At 38.8% G+C, this 21,451-nt stretch overlaps 1 protein-coding gene across 7 annotated transcripts; it reads left to right on the forward strand.

Annotated features, from left to right (window-relative positions):
• The first annotated feature begins 1,548 nt into the window (after positions 1–1,548).
• Positions 1,549–21,124, forward strand: LOC103531483 (TBC1 domain family member 7). Of its 7 annotated transcripts, none has more exons than XM_030446553.1 (9): positions 1,549–1,843; positions 3,639–3,677; positions 4,123–4,243; positions 4,955–5,035; positions 7,966–8,153; positions 10,486–10,623; positions 12,367–12,512; positions 19,892–20,021; positions 20,858–21,120. In XM_030446553.1, exons 3-9 carry the CDS (start codon positions 4,132–4,134, stop codon positions 20,942–20,944), a joined length of 882 nt encoding a protein of 293 aa, XP_030302413.1. In that variant the 5' UTR covers positions 1,549–1,843; positions 3,639–3,677; positions 4,123–4,131; the 3' UTR covers positions 20,945–21,120. The 7 variants fall into 7 exon arrangements, with proteins under 7 accessions (XP_030302413.1, XP_030302410.1, XP_030302409.1 ...); XM_030446550.1 differs by having other exon boundaries at positions 1,549–1,839; XM_030446549.1 differs by having other exon boundaries at positions 1,556–1,858; positions 3,486–3,677.
• Positions 21,125–21,451: the final 327 nt, after the last annotated feature.

The following is a 21,451-nucleotide window of genomic DNA, read 5'->3' on the forward strand; positions in this document are numbered from 1 at the left end:
TGCATTAATTTTACTGGTTTTCGGGGTAGGTTTTGGTTTTATGTTAGATTTTTACGCAGCTAAATCAGTCAGCACCTCAATAGCAAAGCAACAAGGCCAAAAATGAACAATTACAAATCATAGAATCATAGAAAGTTAGGGGCTGGAAGGGACCTTGAAAGATCATTGAGTCCAACCGCACTGCCAGAGCAGGGTCCCCTACAGGAGGTCACACAGGAACGCATCCAGGTAGGCTTTGAGTATCTCCAGGGAAAGAGACTCCACAGCCTCCCTGGGCAGCCTGTGCCATTGCTCTGTCACCCTCACAGTGGAAAATTTCTTCCTTATATTTATATGGAACCGCCTGTGCTTCAATTTATAAATGTTGTCCCCTGTCCTATTATTAGTCACTCCTGAGAAAAGCTTGTCTCTGTCCTCCTGGCACTCGCCCCTTACATATTTATAAACCTTGATGAGGTCACCCCTCTATCAAAAATTATAGAGCTTTTATTGAATTTCAGTAGCTGTCTTCTGAACCGTGTGAGACTGGTTAGCTCACAACACCACCAACCAGATCTCATACGTAGGCAAGTGCCATCTATGGATAAAAGATGTATTTGAGTTGAAGAAGGCACACATTGCAAAAAATGGCAACAGTCTGCCACCTGCTGCTGTATAGAATTACTTCAAGAATCGTACTCGCTAGGCCTTGCACTGACTCAACAAAAATGCTCCCATATGACCTGGGTTTAACAAAAGCTCATCCATTCTGCAACAGCGTGCTTTTCAAAGAGCACGGGGCAAGATTAAAATAGTGGGATGTTTTCTCTGAAAAAAAGGCCACTTGACCCAGGAATCTGTCTTGAGGTTGCTAACCCAGGTGGTTTGATGTTCTTATTTGTTTCTGCTGCTGTGACGAAGCCACGTTCCTATTAGAAGCAGCTGCCTAGCTCTAGCAACTGCACAGTTAGAAGGCAGGCAAGATCACAAAGTTGTGAATAGTTGTGAATAAAAACATCGCCACCAACTAGAAATAAGACTCCAAATAAAACCGCACTATTAGTTTTGACATGGTTTGGGCAGCAGGGGTTGATTTTGTCTTGCACAGTGAGATTTATGTCCTTTACCTGCTGTGGGTGGCGACTCTAATACTTTGCTCGCATGTAGAAAAGTAAATCTTTGTTTTGAAGAATGTAGCTTCCTAAAGATCACTGCAAGTAAAACCTCCCTAGCTGTGACGGTGGAAGGGCCAGAATGCTAAGTATCATACCAATTACAGTAAATAATGCAGTGCAGGGAGCGTAATTATTTGCTGTTTGATATTGCTGCAGTGTTAACCTTATTCCCTTACTGTCCAGTATTACTGGAGGGTCTTGCACGGCACAGCTTTTTGTGGGCCACTCCTCCGCGAGTCATTTCATCCTATACAATTCCAGCCAGTTCCGCCACACTGCCCAGCCCTCTGGCGTCACCTTGAGACAGCCCGAGGAGAGACACTGTCCTTTCCCTCTATGCACCGTACCCCGAGCTGCCCTACGGAACACGGGGAGGAGCACGGACTGGCAGACAGCTCCGAAAACTAAGCGGCCGCCTGTTTGATCTAAGTGGCGGGGGTTGAAGTGGAGGATAACAACGGGAAGGGTGGGATCACCGTGGAATCCACGGAGGCACCGCCCGACCCTGCAACCACCGCCACCTTCCCGAGGAGACCCCGCCCGCCCCGTCCATTGAGCACGCGGCCCGACCGCTGGCCGGGCCCCATCCCGTGACGCAGCAGCTGCCGGGGCGGGTCCCGCCCTGCGCATGCGCCCGGCTTGGAGCTCCAGGGTGGCTGCCGCGCGCCCCGCCTTCCCGCCTGCCGTAGGTGCTGGGGGTTCTGGTGCGGTTCCGGTGGGGTTCCGGTGCTCGTGGTGTGGGCGGCGGGATGCTGTGTATGGGAGTAGTCCCAAGAGGTTAATTGAAAGGAGGAAGATTATTAGTGATGATAGGATAAGAGCTGTGTCCGTCACCGGTCCTCTTCTCATCTCTCCCCGAGCCCGTCTCCAGGCCCTTGGCTCCCGCCTCGGTTGTGGTGCGAGCACCCCCGGCCCGGCCTGGCCTGGCCCGGCCCGCAGTCCCGGCCGCCTCCTCCCATCTCGGGCGGTGCCCCAGAGGCCTCCTCTGCCCCCAGCGTGTGTGAGCGGGCAGGCAGGGAAGCCGTGAGGGATGGTCTGTGAGGGATGCCCCGTCTCAGCCCCGGCTTGCTTATAAGAGGCTGGGGGCAGGGTCCATGGCCGGCAGGTTGCGGCTTGGTTTCCGAGGGTGGTGGTGTCGGTGGGCCTGTGCCCCAAAACGGGTTCATCTTTTTTTCGGAAATGTAACACAAGAGCACTGTTGCAGCTCCAAGGGCCGGAACGGTGGTGAGGCCGCTGTGCGGGCCTTTGTATTTGAAGACAGATTTATTTGTGCTCTTACTATGCAGAACGCTGTCAATGAACTGGCTTGGAATTCATTTGCCCCTTTGTTGTTCCCAGTTTTTTGATACTGCGTGTAAAGGTTGGGACATTTTCACGTTTGCCTAACGTGAAAATACATATTCTGAATCTGAAAGGGGGGGAAAGAGGGTTCTTGCTTTTCTCCACTGAGTAAATCTTTCGTACTGCTGGTAGAGTGATGGTTCAAAATGGTTAAAAAAGTATTCCTTTCTTATCGATAGTGCTCTAATTTTTCAAATAATATTTGCTGGTTTTTGTCTGTGACTGCAGCCTTCCCCAAGTGGTATGGGCTGTTATCTAAATATTAACTTCAGATTTAAAAAATTGCAAATATTTCAAATGTTGCTGAATATAATGTGCTTTTAGACATTGCTCAGTGTAGACAGTAAATACTTTGATCATGGCACCCTTAAATGCACAGTGCGGGAATATCAGTCATTTTTGTAAGCATGCAGCGTAACTGGAATGTCTCACAAGAAATAAAAATATTTTTTTCTGTGGTTTTGAGATAGTAGTTGCCTGAGTTGAGAAAGCATTAGTTAAGTTCTTTTCTTCTTTATGTTTTTCTGTCTGATCTTGGCCCTGATACTACAAAGTGCTAAAAATGGACACACAGATGGGCCTGGTGGATGGGGTGGTACTGATTTAAATATGTGCATTCTTTGCAAAAGTGTGCCCTTTGTTAATGTCTGCAAATGCTTTGCTCCTGTTGTTTGCTCCTTGCTGTGTTTCAGCAAGGAGAAGAAAAATTTGACTGGAAAAGCTTTTCCGTGCGTAATTCTCACATTGCTTCTTCCTCAGGTTATTTTTCTCCCAAGTTTTGCTGCTGTCACTGGACTTAAGATGTGTTTATTTTTAGTTTTTGAGTTACAAAACAGAACTTTTTCATATTTCCAAGCCTCTAAAGGAGAGAAAATTGCTATTTTTAAGGCTGAACTGAAGTATCAGTTACATTTATTACAAAACAGTACTATCTGCAATTACCATTGACTCCAGGATAAGTATGAGACATTAATTAATTTCTTTTTCTAGTACTGCAATGACAAGGTCAAGACTGTGGTTGTTACAACATCATATATTTAATAACAACATGAACATTTGAATTAAATGCAAATCTGCATGTGATCTTCAACTTCAGAACAAACTCACCTAGCCTTATTCTTTCCTGTCACCTCTGCTGCTCAGGCCAGCATTGCTGTGCCTTTCTGCTGATTACCTTGTCTGGTGAGTATGAATCCTGATTTTAGTTATGGGTAACAGCTGTACTTGATTAGAGTTTCTGTAGCCAAAAATTCTGTCAGACTCTTCCTTGGGTTTTTTATATTGACTTTGAAATATGTTGTATCACATAAAAGACTTAAGTGTATCTCCAACTTTTTTTCAAATATTATTTTAAACTTTTTGAAAAGTTTTGTCATTTCCTACAGGAATAAAAAAATCCAGGTATTTTGCTTAGAAATTGGATATCTTTAGACCTTGTGTAGAGCCATATATTTTTATCATTGTTAGCGTGTGATGAAAAAAACATGCAAGATTTTTATATTCTGAGTTTTTTTGTACTACAGAGACATAAGCAGTCAACTTTTATCAGTGTGTAAAAGTACTTGACTTGAACACAGTAGGAATGTATTCTTGTAACTCTTAAAGGGAATTATTGTTTCTCCAAAAGGAAACAGTCATGGCTGATGACTCGCAGAGGAACTTTCGCTCAGTATATTATGAAAAAGTGGGCTTTCGTGGAGTTGAAGAGAAGAAATCACTGGAAATTCTGTTAAAAGATGACCGATTGGGCAAGTTGATTTCATTGTTTCCTCTGTTACTTTGGTGATTTGGGAATAGTGGAAAATGTTTAGTTGCTTTGCTTAGTGCTCATTTAAATAAGTTTTGCATCATTTACCATTAGTCTCTCAGTTATTACAGGCAGTCCTTTGAGCTTCAAAGATTTGAAAATCTGATGTTAAAAACAATGAAGATGTGGCTGCTGGCTTATTTCTTTCCTTTTTTCTCTTATTCTCTGTGCCCAAGAAACTGGAAGTTTTTAAATGATAACAGTTTTTATCTGGAAATATATCATCTCCTGCTGTTCATTCCATCTAACCTCTAAACAATGAAGATTTTGTTATTGCAGTTGGTCCCTGAGCTGTGCCACATCTCTTAGCAGAACAGAACATAAATATTGTCACTTTAACAAAGCCATTAATAGTTTTGACATGCCAACACAGTTTACAGAATGTCTGTAAAAATGGTACAGTTTACTTCTGGTGAAATCTAGGGTAGTTTTACTGTAAATCAAGCCAACGTATCTGTTTTTCAAAATGGTTGCAGGTTATAGGGCAAATTATTTTCTCAAATTTTTAAGTGGTGAAAGCATTTGTTGGTAAGATGACGTGAGAATTTTGATCTGCAGCTAAGAATTTGTCATACTTAGGTAGATCAGAGACTCAAACCTGTTGATAATTATATTTAGATGTACCTAATCTCTCCTCTTTGTTTCTCTACAGATATCGAGAAGCTTTGCACATTTAGTCAAAGGTTTCCTTTGCCATCCATGTATCGTATACTGGTGTGGAAGGTGCTTTTAGGTATGAAACATAGTATCTGTGATCCTCTGTATAAGTTATTTTTGTTGGTGTAATTTTTGTTTGTTTGTTTTGTTTTTTTCTTTAGGCAGTTAATGAAATGGATTATTCCAAACTACTTTGCCCACGGATACATGTTTAACATGCAATGCATGACAATTATAAAACAATATTCTATCCATAGTTTTTGAGTTTTTTTCTTAATTTTTTTTCTTTTTCCATTTTTCTACAATTTAAAAATTGTAGTTTCATATTTCTGATTATTTGGATTTGTAGCCTTTTTTGGGGGGAGAGGCTGTAAATGAACAGTGTGCATAATGTGCAAGATCTAATTATAAAACTTGAAAATCTTGGCAGTTGATCTAACAGAGTAATCTTGTTTAGTAAAAGCCTCTGCTGTTAGAATACTAATATTATGATGAAAAAATTGTCGAACCTTGTGTGAAGTAGCCAGCATCCTTCAGAATATTATTAGCAGGAAATATTCTGTAGAAGGTTTATATGAGTGACTCAGTACAAGATCACCTGGAGTACTGTGTCCAGTTCTGAAGCTCTCAACATTCAAAGGACGTAGAGGAAGTCCAGAGGAGGGGCCACAAAGACAATCAGAGGGCTGGAGCACCTCTCCTGTGAAGACAGGCTGAGAGAGTTGGGATTGTTCAGTCTGGAGAACAGAAAGCTTCCTGGAGACCTTATAATGGCCTTTCAGTACCTGGAAGGGATCTACAGGAAAGCTGGGGGGGGGACTTTTTACAAGGGCGTGGAGTGACAGGACAAGAAACTATAAGAGGGGAGATTTGGATTAGACATTAGGAAGAAGTTCTTCGCTGTCAGTGTGGTGAGACAGTGGCACAGGTTGCTCAGAGGAGTTGTGGATGTCACATTCCTGGCAGTGCTCAAGGCCAGGTTGGGTGGGGCTTTGAGCAACCTGGTCTAGTGGGAGGTGTCCCTGTCCATGCAGGGGGGTTGGAACTTGATGATCTTAAAGATCGCTTCCAGCCCAAACCATTCTATGATCTTTCAGCCAAAATTCTAGTAACAAAATGTGGTCTCTTGGCAAACCTGTAGCTCAATGTAGGGCCAGTTTGTCCATTTCAGATGGGATGATGTGTGAGTTGTATGATAACACATAACACCTGAGTTAACTGTCTGGAAAAATTACTTCGTTTTTGTAAAGGATTTTGTGTTTTAAACCCAGATGATTTATTTGAAGTACACATTCTGCCATTCAGTATATTCCCTGGGTGGATAGAGGTACAAGGACTTCTCTTCCACTGCATTTCAGGTGCTAACACTCGTTGGAAAGGCTAATACTCAGAATAGCAAAATATCTCTCCCTAAATGATTGTAGCAATGGTACAGTCTATTTCTGGTGGGAGATGTTTACATAATGTTAATAGTTTCACAGAAGAATTAGATCAGACTAAGGTTCAATCAGCTAGGTTCTGTGCTGTCACAGGTTACACGTTAGCAGTATCTCTGTAAACTTCCTGTTCAGGTATGCTTCATGATGGTTTCTAGAAATCCCTGTGTTATTTAAGCTTCACTTCTGTCTGCCTAAGGTAGTCTGTTGTGTTGGAGAAAGGCAGTTGTAGTATGTACATATAAAATCACAATGTTCACTCCCATTTTTGCATAATCTGGAAGTGTCTTGCTCTGTCCCAGGTTTGCAGCTGGAAAATAAAAGATAATTTTCTGTCTGTTGTACTTGTTACTAAAACTCAACCATTCCATGGTTTAACGCTTGGCAGGAATATTTTTTTCTTTGAATAGGAGATAAACGAAGCAGGTAGCCTGTTTCAGAACTGATTTTTAAAGGATGCTTTGTTCTCACAAGTTTTTACAATGAAAATGATTCTGTTTCACGAGTGATACAGAAGAGGCATACTTCTGTTTCAGTGTCTGTAAGAACTTATGTTTGTTGAAGCCTGTGACAGTTTTGTTGAGAACATTGGTGCAAGGCAAGATTGAAATTTGAGGGAGGAAGGATCAAGTAGGTTTCACATCTTGTCTGGAGTTTGTAAATAGTTTAATTTTCTGTACTTCTCTGCTTTGATACTTTTTTTCCATTTTTTTTTTCCTTCTGGGGAACTAGAAAAAATATTTGTATTGCACTAAGAAAGTAAAAAACATTACGTTGCAAAGTATTTGGGTGGTAATCTTAAATTTTGATCTATAACTAATTCAACTTATTTGGTTGATTTTACTTCTGAATGTTGTTTTAGAGAAGATTAATCTCTATGGTAGAGTGAGTGAAGAATTTTCTGGCAGAGATCTAATAGTGAATTAAATAATCCTGTAATGTACATCATCTTTGCATTAGTTAATTGCATGTATACTCTGGTTGTCTAAGTGTAGAATTTGAGAATGTGAACATCTAATGTATGTAAATCATTCTGCATAGACTTTCTTTTCAAAATAAATGGAAGCAGGGTACAAATATGCAACCAGTATTAAAAACTACAAATATGTGTAAGCAAGTAAGATTCACAAATTACAAAGTAAAGAATGATTGTTGGAATGTGAGAGTAAATTATTGTGTTATAATGACATTTCTTATCAGCATAATGATGTGGTATACCAAAGAGTGTTCATTTGCTGAAAATCTTGCAGAAGAGCTTGAGAAACCAGTCTAAGGGTAGATTTTGCCTATACTCAGTTAACATTTGAAATTTGTTTTTATAAATCTAATGCTAAAGTGCTCTTTTTGTTTATTGACTTGCAGTTTTATGGGATTTTCTCCATGTATTCTTTCACCAAGTTTATAAGCAAACTGTAATACCAGGTCCTATGTTTCTGTTGGCTGGAGTTGCAGTGGGAATCACATTAAGGCAAAGCTCTTGGAAAGAGAGTTTAGTTGCTGTTTTTGCTCTTCAGAGATGTTTATATTTTTTGTTTTATTTTATTGTATTTTATTATTATTTTTTTTTTAGGAATTATTCCTCCTCACCATGAATCTCATGCTTTGGTGATGAAGTACCGGAAGGAGCAGTACTGGGATTTACACCACGCTCTTTGTGTAATTCGTTTTATTAATGATTCTACCCCACAGGTAGATGTTTTTCTCCGCATACATCAACTGGAATCAGGAAAATTGCCTCGAAACTCAGCTTTTCCATTGGTCAGTTGTCATTTGAACAGTCTTTTAAATACAGTATTTTTTTTAACTTCGAATTATAAACCTGTGAGAAGTTGAACTGCAAGTAGCCCCCTAAATGCACATAGACAGATGAAGTTAAATGAATAGAATACAATTGCTAGTATAAGACATTTCAGTCAAGATGATTTTTCTTCCCATAAGTACTTATGTAAGATTTTATGCTTTAAAATATCTTTTGTGTGTTTTGCCTGCTAGGCTTCAAGCCTTTCGTGCTCTAGTAACCTTCAGTTTCTTTATGGCACTGAAATAAAAATGACGTAATCTTACTGGAGCTCGTAGATTCTTAAATGTCCTGGAACAAGTATAATTCAGAGCCAGTACAAGCAGTAATTTATTGAATATGGCATAAAATTTTAAAGTATTTGTTTTTAAAGCTAAACTTTAATGTACTGACCTTCTTTTCCTGTTAGTCTGAATTGATACAGGCTTCTGTCAGGTAATGCATGTACTCTGTAGTGTAGTGTGCTCATATACAGCCAGATGAATCTGGTTTGATGTTGTCTATCATGTGATGTTAAAAATAATGTGTGAATCTTACATATAAAGATCTATAATCTATGTAATGATCTATGAAAGACAAAGTGATGAGAAGAGACATGGGACTTTCTGAAGTGGACTCGGTCCAGTATTTAATGCTGAGTTATCCATGTTCGCTCTAGTCCAGCTTACTTGTTTATTTTTTTATCTGTAATAACAAAATCTGACATCAGAACTTTTAAAAGTTAAAAATAATTAAAAAAAAGTTGAAGTTAACATGGAAAACCTGTAATATTTTTGGACTGGAGGATTGTACCCAGCATTCTCTTGTCAGGGTGAGTGGTTTTGTGCTCTTACTGTTGCCTAGGAATGTGGCCATCCTACCCTGCAAGTTTCCTATGGAGAGATTTCCTTGATCTTGGCAAATAACCCAGTGGGCTGAAAATTGATTCTTTCTAGAGCAGTATAGCTTTCTCAGCAAGTGTCAGTGCATCCCAGAGCACTTGCTGTTCTCAATACTGTGATGGGGTTTAATAGAGATGGTGTTTAGCAGATTCAGATACTGGTTGTGTAACTTATGTTTGTATTGCTGCAGAAAGCATTTGTTCTCTTTTTCTGCTAGCCTGTTAGCAGAAATGACCTTCTAGTGTGGTCATTGGTCCCCTTAAACTTACAAGAGTTTACTGCTTTATAGGAATGCATGTGTTCTGTTGTGGAGCAGAGGGGGAGGGTAAAAGATGGTGTTGGATGGGTGTAAATATTTTGAAATGTTTGAGTCGTTTAGCAGACTTCTGGGTTTTGTACCTTTTTTGTGTCTGAAAGGAGATCTTAAAGTGGAATGGTTAAGTAGGGATATTTTTGTATTGCAGCAGAGGCATATCCTGGTATTATTTAGAGTATCCACATGTTTTGCATGAGCTGTAATCTGTGCAAAAGCTGGTGATACTGTAGCTTACTGCTGCTGTTGCATTTGGATGTGTATCTTGCTTGTTAACCTGCATCCTGATGTAGTCAGTACTGCTTGCCTAAGGAAGACTCTAGGTAACAGGGCAAATATTGAGGCTTTCCTTATCCATCCTTATTCATCTTCCCAGTTTGAAGGCTTCTTGAGCTGGCTGTTGGTGTGAGATCTAGTTGATTTAGATTGGCTCTCCTCCATCTATACTTGTAGCATTCCTGCAATTAACTGTGGTTTAGGCATATCTGTACTTTAGTTGAGAAAGTCTGTCCTCTGGAGAAAAGGTGATGACATGCCCATCACATGCTAAATATATTGTGGATAAGAAGTTACTTGTCACCTGGAAAAGATATTTGTCTCTAGGATGATGTTTAGCTCAAACCAAATTATTTTCTGTGTGTTGAAAGTAGACATACAGCTCATGTCTGCTTTTTTTTTTCCCCCAGTAACTGCAACATCCATGACAAAGGTGTTTGAGGAGCCTGTTTGGCCCTTTAGCAAGGTATAGGACGAAAGATCCTGCTGCGATGCAGTACAAATATGGGGGCATGGATTATTGCCACCTTGTTAGGATGTACTATTATCTCATTTGAGAACTTTGAATCAGAGTTGTTCCAAACTCCTCTTTTATGTTTTAGTTTTAGAAGCAAGACAAGTCTTGATATTCCTGGTTTAATAGGTATCTGTCACCATAATGCAGCTGCTGCCCAGTGTTTTACATATGAATGTCAGAACAGCTTTTTGTGTTTCTTGATTCCATTTTGTGTTACTAAATTACAGAGAAAATGAATATAGTGATAATTTAGATCAGATAGTCCAGTGCTTCTGTGAAGTGCACTTTTTTGATTTGTTTTCCAGGAGCCTGAAGATGAAGTGTTCCTTGCTATTGCTAAAGCAATGGAGGAAATGGTGGAGGATCCTATAGAATGCTATTGGCTTGTCAGTTGCTTTGTTAATCAGCTGAACAGCAAGCACAAAGATTCATTACAACAATTGGTAAGAAAAAATACAGCCTTTTTTTTTTTTTATGAGGGGAGCTATAAAAGAGAGAGGAGGAAATCATAAAAAGCATCAATATACAGAAACAACTGGAGCATCAGAGGTGACTCCCTTGGATTCTGTTCCACCAACTGTTTTAAGAAAATGGGAAGAGTGCTTTTTGTATTTTGATTGTACCAGCCTGTAGGACACATTGTGAAGTTAGAAATTGTTTTTGTTAATTACATAGTAGTTTTCTATTATATCTTAGGTGTGTTTTTTGTTTTTTTTTAAACATAGCTAAAACTTACGTTGTATCTAGTTGAATCGTATTCCTCATAAATTGGTCACTTCAGAATTTTCTTTATTTTAAACAATTAAAGATGTCACAAATACCAGAAAGTCTTCCTGTATGTCTGCTACTTTCTCTGCTACATCTCTGGCATCCAAATGCTGCTTGTTGGATGACAAAGCAAATTGCTTTGCTTTATAAATGGAGTGAGTGAGGTACTTTGTCTTCAGAAAAACAATATGTTTCAAATTAAGCTATAGTAAAAAGTGGATTAGAGTTATTTTGGCACTGATCGTTTAAATGCATTCAGAGAATATTAATTTTGAGCTTCTGTCTTCCTGGTTTATATAATTAAAATTTGATTGTGAAGAACTTGCATACTTAGACTATTTCCTTCATTATAAAAAAGCTTTTGCAATTCTTCAAATACACTGAAGAGATAAGAAACCTTTTAGTTAACAATATCCACTGAGATGACAGTATCTGGGTACCTGGTTTTTAGCAATCACTGAATGAAAATTTGTTGGAGAAAATTATGCACGTCCCTTGTTACTCTTTGGAACTAAGAAATACATTTTAAACCTCCCTCTTATGGCTGGAAGTGATACGTGAAATTATACCAACTCCTGTAATTCCCTTTGAAGGACAGGGGAGCATTTTTAAATAAAGCATGTCCTCTCATAACATAGAGATAGTGCAAAGTGTCTCCCTCCCTAAGTTTTTATTTTAGTACAAACATGGTACCGAGACTACAGATGGTAGAATATGGACAAATGAAGTGGGTTTTGTCCTTTGACAGCTGGAGTTGTTAGCTGTTTACCTAGTTATGACAGAAACCACAAAGGTACTCATGAATTTATGAAAATGTAGGTTATGTTACATTAGATTTTAAACAAAATGGGAATTATTATTTTCAGCTCTGTTTTATGGTGTTCTATTGGCTTTTCTAAATACTTCAAAGCTTCAAACAGGAAATCAATGTCCAGCTTTTAATTTATTGAACAGGGTTTACTCGCAGAAATAATTTTCTGGGTTTTGCTGCATTGTGTGTAGATTTATTTTTTTTAATGTGTGCTAAGGCAATTAGATTTGAGATGAATGAAACTCTAATTTACTTGTAAAGGGTAGCAGTAATTAGTGCTAGTTTAATCTCTGCATTGCCTAAAGCTCTCAAAGACCTTCTTTCATTAGAGAATACTGTGCATTTTCTAAATTCTGTTAGTGGTCAGCAATTTAAGATATCTGGCTTTTTTTTTTTTTTAGTAAAGTATGCAATTAACTAATTGCAACACTTGTGTTTTGGAACATCACACTTTTAGTTAAAATGATACAAATTCATTCTTTTAGCATGCTATTTTGTTTCAAGGTTTGGGTTTTTTTTAAAATTATTTTTAAGACTTACAACTGTGTGTTAATAATGGAGTGTGCTCTGATGTGAGTTATCTAAAATTTAAAAATTCTTTTCTCAGCCAAAAATTCTGGAGCAGTATTTGAGCATTGAAGATAACAGACTCCTGATGCATCTGAAAGCATGTACTGCAATGAGCAAGCTCCCTTATGATCTTTGGTTCAAGAAGTGTTTTGCAGGCTGTTTACCTGAGTCTAGTTTACAGAGGCAAGTTCCCTTTTTTATTTCTCTTTGTAATAACATTGTAATTGTAGCTTTTTGTCATCACTAACAGGCAAAGGGATTGCATAGACAATACAATTAATTTGTTTTCAACCACAAGAAAAATTTGATAAGTTACAAGGTTCAGTGAAAATTTTACACCAGCACCTCCAGGACTTCAGTGGCTAGTTTAGGAAACTAGTGTGCAAACAGAGAGCTTTGTAAAATGCTTTGTTAAAAATCACAGAACCATAGAATGGTTTGGGTTGGAGGAGACCTTAAAAATCATCTAATTCCAACCCCCCTGCATGGACAGGGACACCTTCCATGAGACCAGGTTGCTCAAAGACCCACCCAAGCTGGCCTTGAAAATTTTTAGGAATGGGATATCTGCAGCTCCTCTGGGCAATGTGTGTTGGTGTCTCACCACATTCACAGTGCAGAATTTTGTAGTGAAATGAGGCAATCAGGTGCCACTAATTCCCAGGGAGTGGCACGAGCTTGTGTTAAGCCCACCTGTGCCTAATTAGGTTTATTGGCCCCCTAATCCTGCTCATGTGCAGTGGGGGCCCACCCTAATTAGGCACAGGTGGGCTTAACACAAACTCATGCCTACTACCTGAGAATTAGTGGCACCTGGTTGCCTCATTTCACTACAGAATTTCTTCCTAATGTCTATATAAATCTCTCCTCTTAAAGTTTAAAGCCATTCCCCCTTGTCCATATAAAAAGTCCCTCCCCAGCTTTCCTATAGGCCCTTCAGATACTGGAAGGGCACTATAAGGTCTCCCCAGAGCCTTCTCCATGCTGAACAACCCCAGCTGTCTCATAGGAGAGGTGCTCCAGTTCTCTGATTGTCTTTGAGGTCATTCTCTGGACTTCCTCCAAGGCTTCCACATCCCTCCTGTGTTGGGGGCTCCAGAACTGGATGCAGTAAGCCAAGTGGGGTCTCACAAGGGCAGAGTAGAGAGGGAGAATAGCCTCACTTGATCTGTTGGCCATGCTTCTTTTGATACAGCCCCAGGATACCATTGGTTTTCTGGACTGCAAGTGCACATGGGTGGCTCATGCTGAGGTTCCCATGAAACAGCACCCTGAAGTCCTCTCCTCCATCCTTCATCCACCCAGTTGTGCTTGAATCACAGAATTACTGAGGCTGGAAAAGACCTCTTGAGCTCATCAGGTCCAGCCTGTAAGAGACTGTGCAAGCCCAGGTTCAGGACTTTGCACTTGGTCTAGCTGATCTTCATGAAGTTCAAGAAGCATGGGCCCACCTCAAGCCTATCAAGGTCCTTCATGCTTTATGGTGGTAAAGATGGTCATAATCTGAATAGTGACAGAAATCTTGCTTGTTTATTTGGTGCTTTGTGTTTCAGGAGTGAAAGTGGGGAACAGCTGTTCCCCACAGCTTTTAAAAAATACTTTAAAAAAAAAAGTATAATTTGCTAATTTACACTTATGAAAAAAGGGTTTTTCAGATAACAAGCTTTAAGATTAGGAATCATGCTCTCCAGTCTTGCAGTACTGTGGACTGAAATTTTGTATTTTCTAATGCTAGCAAGGAATATGGCTGAGAAAACATATTTTGAACCAAAATGGAAGGGGTTGGTGGTAGACCTGTAACTGTTATGCTGTGTACATCAGGGCAATTGTTACGTGGCAAGGTCTTCTCATCAAACACCCATAAAGTAGTAACCTCTGCATAGTGGTTGTGTGTGATGTAGTGGCTAAAAGATTTTACTACTTTTACAGCTACAAAAATTATGCAAGCCTTTATAAAGTGTTTGTTACATTTTTTAAAGCAATTGAATTCTTGTTCTTTGCCTGCATCACTTTCATATTTGCATTTTTAGGTTACTTTCAGCAGACAAAAATGAACCTTGTTTCAATGTTCATTTGTTTGAACTTAATGCAGTTTGTCATTAGAGGTGACTGCTCTACCTGGGACTAGTCAGTCTTTTCAGGCCTTCTTTGTGGTATTCTGAGATGTGAAATATCCTCAGGAACCTCAATACATGTCTTCTAGGAGATAGTTCTGTTTAGAACTTATCTGATTGGTGACCTTGCTACAAGGTCGTATGGCTATGAACTAGATCTGAAAGAGGAATTGGCATCAGAACAGTTTTGCTGTTGGAAGGTAGAGGGTTTTTTAAAATTTCTGTTTAAAATTGAACATTTTATGGAGCTGTGTCATCTTGATAGTGTAAAAGAAAAAATCTAGAGGAAGATTTTTGATTTCCATATTTCATCTTGTCAAAATCTTTGTTTTCAGTCTTCTACAATGTGGAAATTAGTTAATTTATATAAAATATTTTGTCTAGTTACTGTACTATTTAGCATTTTCATATACTGTTTAATCTTACTGAAGCAGAATATTTTGATGATCTGAAATTTAAAAAAATTTTTTTTAATGGAAAGGTTGAAATACTGTCTTTTTTTATCACTTTGGAGTAAAAATGAATCTGTGTTAATACTTCTGATGGCACAGCAGGTTCCCAACAATTCTTGTAGGAACACAGTAGAAGTGCCTTTTTCCTTGCCAGTTTAGGTTTCTGAATTACTCAATTGTAATCATAACAGCCTCATTTGCTGAGGAATTAACGTGCTTTATGGGCAATGTGTGACATATAAACTTCACGCTTAGATATGGATTTTAGAATCTAGAAGCTCTAATGCTAAAATGTCTGAAACAGATCCCAATGGCAGTGTGAGAACTGCCGAACATCAAAAACTGCTTACCAATTCTCCTGTGAGTTTTACTTACTTTCCTGTCAAGTGCAAGATTATTTGAGCTTAGTCTTTCATTATTTAATTTAACTTACAATTTCATACTGTATTTCTTTGAGAGGTTGATTGCTTTCTATAAATAGTAGCCTGCTCTGCCAGGCAGCTAAATTTAAATTTAATGGTTTTCAGTTTTTTTCTCTAATGTGTACAAGATTTCTATATGCTTTGCAGAAATTTTATCCAATAATGGTGAGATGAAGTTGCATAATACCAGCTTTACTCCTGACAGGCATTGTCATTCAGTATAAATACTACTTTATATCACATTTTTCCTAGCTTATCACAGGTAAAATTTATACACCAGCTTAATTTAAATGGGCTTAGAAAAATGTATATAGACAGTTTTAATGTAGAAACTTTTCCTTGGACCTTATTTAGTGCCTTTTCTTGCCCTAATCCACTTGACATATTATGCAACAAGCTTCTTGACAAACTTCTGAATGGTGCCACCCTGGTGAAAGAGAGACAGGCTGGTCATTTGGAAGGCACTGCATCCTCAGGGCTTTGTATCCCACCTGGAATGTAGACAGGGTGATTCCTGGAACATGAACAAGCCTGTATGCTAAAGAGGGACAAAGCGGCTTACTTGTCTCTGAAACAGGGAGAAAACTGAATCACACCTTTGTTTTATACTCACTATTTGTTGCCTTATTTGCTCAATATCTGCAACAACATTACATGGAAATCTGTAAGCACCATGCATGTGGAGCTTTCAAATGGAGCTGTGTGGGTCCTCAGCTGGAGAGCCCTGCTGTTAGCAAAGCTTTGTGACACGTCTGTGGCTTCAGCTCCACAGGCAAAATGGCACTTTGGCTGCCAGTTTATTCCAGCAATGTCACCCTAGATGATCCAGCTTCAACAGAAGTAATGCAACTTTGCAGATATAATTGTGAATAAGTCAGGCATTTCTCTGTGGCTCAATGTTGCCAAGCACGTATCATACCCCTGACTAACACTGTTTGTATTGTGCACTGAAGACTTGGCATTAGCAGGACTGATAGCCAGTGGGGTGGTGTTAGGTTATTAGCCTCTGGTAGCTTGTTTGTGCCATAGTATTTGATAGCTCCCTTGACCCTCATCATGTCCCTCCATGTCCAGTTAGCATTGGAAGGATACCCATAGGTGCAGGCAGAGGACTGAGTGTTGGTTGGCTTTAAACGTCTCTGGCTGGGATGACTGGAGCACCACAACCAGGCAATGAGGTTGAGGGTGCTTACCCTGCAGCCTAGGGAAAAAAAACTGTGAGAATAATGATAATATTTCAAAAAAAGAGAAAGCAGCAATGCTGTGATGCTTTTTTTTGTACAACTACACTGTCATGGTTGAGGAGCCTGAGAAAACTGCCTTGAGAACGCTGTGCCTTAGCAGACATAAAGACTAAGTCATATCTTGTCTAGAGAAAAAGCTCAGTGAAAAGTAAATGGCTTCATTTGCATAATCATTGGCACACTCTTTACCTTCCTGTTTATTTTTCCTTGTGGTTGTTACTCTTATTTCACTGTTCAAGAAATACCTACAGTGGTGTTCCTGTGGTTAATAGAATACTGTTATATTTCAGAGGATGATAGGCACAAAAAAACCCCTAAGACTTTAGTACATACTTTTCAGCATTCCTGAGTAGGGCTGCTGGCACTGTTGCATGACATATCTGTTAGAATTTTCCTGTCTCTAGGGGTATTAAAAACATTGTAAAAATTGCAATCTCTGACAGTATACTTCATCTCAAGTGTTTGTTGTTTCTGAAAAAGTGAAAGTAGAATACTTACTGCATCTCTAGTGATGATAATGTGTATGGTGACTGCTGTATTGGAATAGAATCATCAAAATACTAGTTTCCTTGAAACTGCTATGTTTTTTTCCATTCTCAGTAAACAATTTTCTGACAGTTTATGTTACTATTCCGGGCTTTACTTGTATAGACAAGGTGCTGACCACTGGTCTGTTTATCACAATGTCACACAGTAATTCCCCTATTGCTGTCACTGGTGGAGCTGCACTGAGAGTAACAATAGCTAGAAATGTTAAGGGGAAAAACACCACAGCAGACACAGATGGTTAGTGCTGACAACTCATTCACTTTACTATGCTCTCTCTTCCCAAATTTGTTAGACACCAGTGATTTAGATACTGCATCTGTTTGGCCATTGTTGAAACATTTGGTCTGGAATCAGACTAAATAGTAATGCATGAAAACAGAGTGTTTCCTGAGCATGAAATGTCACCTTCTGTAATGTAATGATGGAGACTGGAGTTGAGAGACTTGGAAGCAGAATAACAGAAGACAGGGTATTTTATATTATGCTTAGTAAGTTTATATTCAAGCTAACAGGAGCTTTAATGTGAATTTTACAATTTCCTGTTTTTTAGGTCTGCTTTTCTCTGTCATTCATAATTACAGTTCTGATGTTCATGAAACACATGGAGAGCTCTTCTTGTATTCTAACCAGATATATTTGTGAAGGAAAATGTGCTAGAGATAAAGAGGGATGACCTGTTGAGTGTGGAACAGGAGTGTGATCTCAGTTTTCTCATAGCCTCACATCAAGCTTCTAGACCTGACTTCAACATCAGTGTAATATTTACAATGATCACTTGTCCTCAAGTGCTTGAACCAAGAAGGGGAAGAAGTAAGATTTTCATCCTGGATTAATTATTATTCCTGCCCATATGGGAACTATACTTGTTTTTTAATCATAGTGAACTAGGGAAATAGAACTAAAATGCAAAGGGAAAAGAAATTGACAGTGTTTTATTTCCAACTGTCTGTGGGCTTTTTGTTTGTTTCCTTCTTTTTTAAGAACAGTCCTGAGGATTTTCCACATTCTTTTCCTCATTTCTTCACTGTGTGTTTACATCTGTATTTTTTGATGAATGGAGAGGTTGTGAAGATACTGTCAGAAGAGTTATGTGAATAGAAGGTTAAGAAACCCCCAAAGAACTGAGTCATGGTAGCACCATGGGAAACCAGCGACTATTCCATGTTAGGAGTTATAAAAGCTTTACAAAAAGAATCACAGAAAGGTTGAGATTGTCTCTCGCCTCTGAAGGTCATTTTGTCCAACCATTTCCTCTACTCAGGCAGGGGTCACTTAGAGCTGGTTGCCTGGGACTGTCCAGACAGCTTTTGAAGTCTCTGAAGAAGGGGACTCTGCCACCTCTCTGAGCAGCCTGTGCTGGTGGTCAGTCACTCATACAGTGAGAGAGTATTTCCTGATGTTCAGAGGGAACCTCCTGTGTTTCACTTTGTGCCTGTTGCTTGTGGTCCTTTCACTGGACAGTCCTGAAAAGAGCCTGGCTGTTGTCTTTGCATTCTCCCTTCAGGTATTTGTACACATACATGAGATTCCCCCCCTGAAGTTGTCTCTTCTCCAGGCTGAACAGCCCCAGCTCTCGTGTAGGAGACATGCTCCAGTAATCTTCATGGCTCTTTGTTGGACTTTCACTTCTTAAATCCTTGGTTAAAGCTCTTCAACTCAGCTGTCAGTTCACATTATGCCTTGGCTTTGTTCCTGTGGCATTTCAGCCTCAAGGGCAAGTTCTTCTGAGAGAGATCATAAAAATTGTGTTGTCTTTGGAAGAATCACAGTCATAGATCCAAGTTTGTAGGTGGGCTGCAGATGTTTTCTAGTTAGTGTTACTGTATTCAGAGATTATGGAGGATATTATGTGATCTTTGTCCCCCAGGTTTTTATTTGGAAGGAGAGATGCTTTTAGCAAGTGCCCAGAAGGAGCAATAACAGCAGTCCTCAGAAAGGCTTTCTGACACAGCTCCTAAAATTCAAGGACTAAAAATAATGCAAGACCATAAAGGCTGCTGTCTGACAGATGGCTTCAAACTGGTTTTGGATAATCTTTTAACCCAAGTCTGTTGAGTTGAGCCTGAGGTAAAGCTGCTGGATGAGGGATGATTTCAAAATGGTGCAGGCTGTTTTAGTAGTGTTTTGTAGAATCCCTGTTAATATTCATCAGAGTTCTGTTGCTGAAGTACTTGCAGCATTTGGAGACCTGCCCTTCAGGTTTTGTTAAAACTGAGGTTCAGGTATTATTTCATACAAGTGATAGGAGTGCTTCTGTAATTCTGAGAGAGTCTGTGCACAGTTGGATGGACTGAAAGACTTCATAGTTGTTCCTTGTGCCTAATTTGAACATCATGATTATGTGCTGCTGATATATTTATATTTATATTATACAGCAATGAGCTGGAATATTTAGCTTCTTGAGATCTAGTAGTTCAGTATTTATATCCTTTTGAATTTTCATCTACTTAAGTGCTTGAAAAGTGTCTTCTTTAGGCATGCTAATAATAAAGTTTGTTTCCTTTTTTTGCACTAGGAAGAATTCTCACCTTTACACTGTAGGATAATTTTGTTCAAGCTACTAAAACAAAATTTGTTTTTTGTATTTGAGCTTGTAAACAGTTCCATTGCTAAACAAGAACACACTAGTGCATTACTGCTTGCCATTATTCTGTTCTGTATAGATCTATGAGTTGATAAATTATCTTTTATTTACATAGACTGTTCTAGGAGATTAGGTACAGAAGCATTACAGTAATGTTTAATGATTCCTTATGGTTTTTAATTTATTTTTTTTTTTAGAGTTTGGGACAAAGTTATTAGTGGGTCCTGCAAGATTCTTGTTTTTGTTGCTGTGGAGATACTATTGACTTTTAAAATGAAGCTAATAGCATTGAATACTGCAGAGAAAATCACACAGTTTTTGGAAAATGTAAGTACTCTATTGTGCTTTGTGTTACTTTTTGTGGCTTATAAAAGTGTGTTTCAGCCTTGCAGTCATTTACCTTTTGCAAACAAACTATAAGATATTACATTATTTACTGAAAATAGTGTAGGAGTGCCAAGGTGTCGAAAGAATGCACATGGATGAGAATAATAGGTTTTTTCTACCAGGAGGTAAGGCTTTCATAGAAGGAAAAGATTTTTAGTCTTTGGAGTATATGTGTAATCTGTTTGTACAGATTTGACAGTATTCCCTGTGATAACTAAAGGATTGTTCTATAAAAGTAAGTGCAGATGAGGTCAGGTTAAGTTAAAATTTGATGAGGCTCTGTTTCTGGCACCTTCTTCGCTCCATGCCTGATTGAATCTATAGACTTAAGTTTTCTATTGATGTAAGAATGGGGTCATGAACCTGACCCTGAACTTCCCTTCTACTTGTACTAATAGGGTACTATTTGTAGTAATGAGCATCACAACCGGGTTGTGAGATCCCAGTGTAGCCTAGGTTAGATTAGATGAGATCCTTTTTGGTTATGGATGGCCAGTATGAGTTCTGCCTGATGTCAGGTGAGAATTGAGATGCCTGAGTGGTCATCTTTACTGTTTTATAATGGAAAGCTTTTTGTCTAAAACCTGGAGCTAATATGGTTGCATTTAGGCCTGAGGGATGGTTGGATGGTTGGGTAGGGAGATGGGATTCTGGTTTAATTTTCTGTTTGCTTTTTATAAAGACAGAAAATCTGAAATGGAAAAAGAGTATTTATTTGAAACAAAATAGTCAAAAGAAAGTACTCTGAGAAGGCATCTTGCCCTTATCTTTTGTAGATCCCTCAAGATAACACTGATGCTATTGTCAGCAAAGCTGTTGATCTGTGGCGCACTCACTGTGGGACTCCAGTACACTCAGTCTGAGCACTTGCTTCACTTACGACAACTTGGGAATAAAAGATAGTAAAAAAGACATTTTACCACTCTCCCTCCATTGTTATGTGATGTTCTTCTTTTCATCTTCTGTTTAAAGATGCCGTTGAATGAAATAATAGCATGGTGACTGATATGTAAATATTTTTCAATAAATACAGATGGAATGGAGATACCTAGTGGCAGTGTGATCATGTCCAGACTGTTTCTTGGCCAACCAGCTACAGTGTTCTTATGGCACAGTGTGCTCTCTCGCTTTTGAGGAAGTAAATCTAACACCTGAAGCAAGGTAAATAGACTTACTTGCAATTTAAAAATGTTTTATATACCAGCTTATACTTGATATAAGTAATTACTACTTGGAGGTGTTTTTAAGGTGCATTTTCTAAGTGCTGGTCTGCTGGAACTCTCTGGTGAACAAACATGCCTTTACTAGAAAAATAAATATTTATAATATGTATACAAATATTATATATATATAAGAATATATATATTATT

This window comes from Calypte anna, chromosome 2 (genome assembly GCF_003957555.1).
Source record: "Calypte anna isolate BGI_N300 chromosome 2, bCalAnn1_v1.p, whole genome shotgun sequence".
NCBI lineage: Eukaryota > Metazoa > Chordata > Aves > Apodiformes > Trochilidae > Calypte > Calypte anna.

Excerpts from the sequence above, each read along its gene's own strand:
- LOC103531483 (XM_030446553.1), top strand. The coding sequence starts at position 4,132 with ATGGCTGATGACTCGCAGAGGAACTTTCGCTCAGTATATTATGAAAAA. Across the intron at positions 10,624-12,366 it reads AAGATTCATTACAACAATTG|CCAAAAATTCTGGAGCAGTA; the intron begins GTAAGAAAAAAT and ends TTCTTTTCTCAG. Across the intron at positions 12,513-19,891 it reads CCTGAGTCTAGTTTACAGAG|AGTTTGGGACAAAGTTATTA; the intron begins GCAAGTTCCCTT and ends TTTTTTTTTTAG.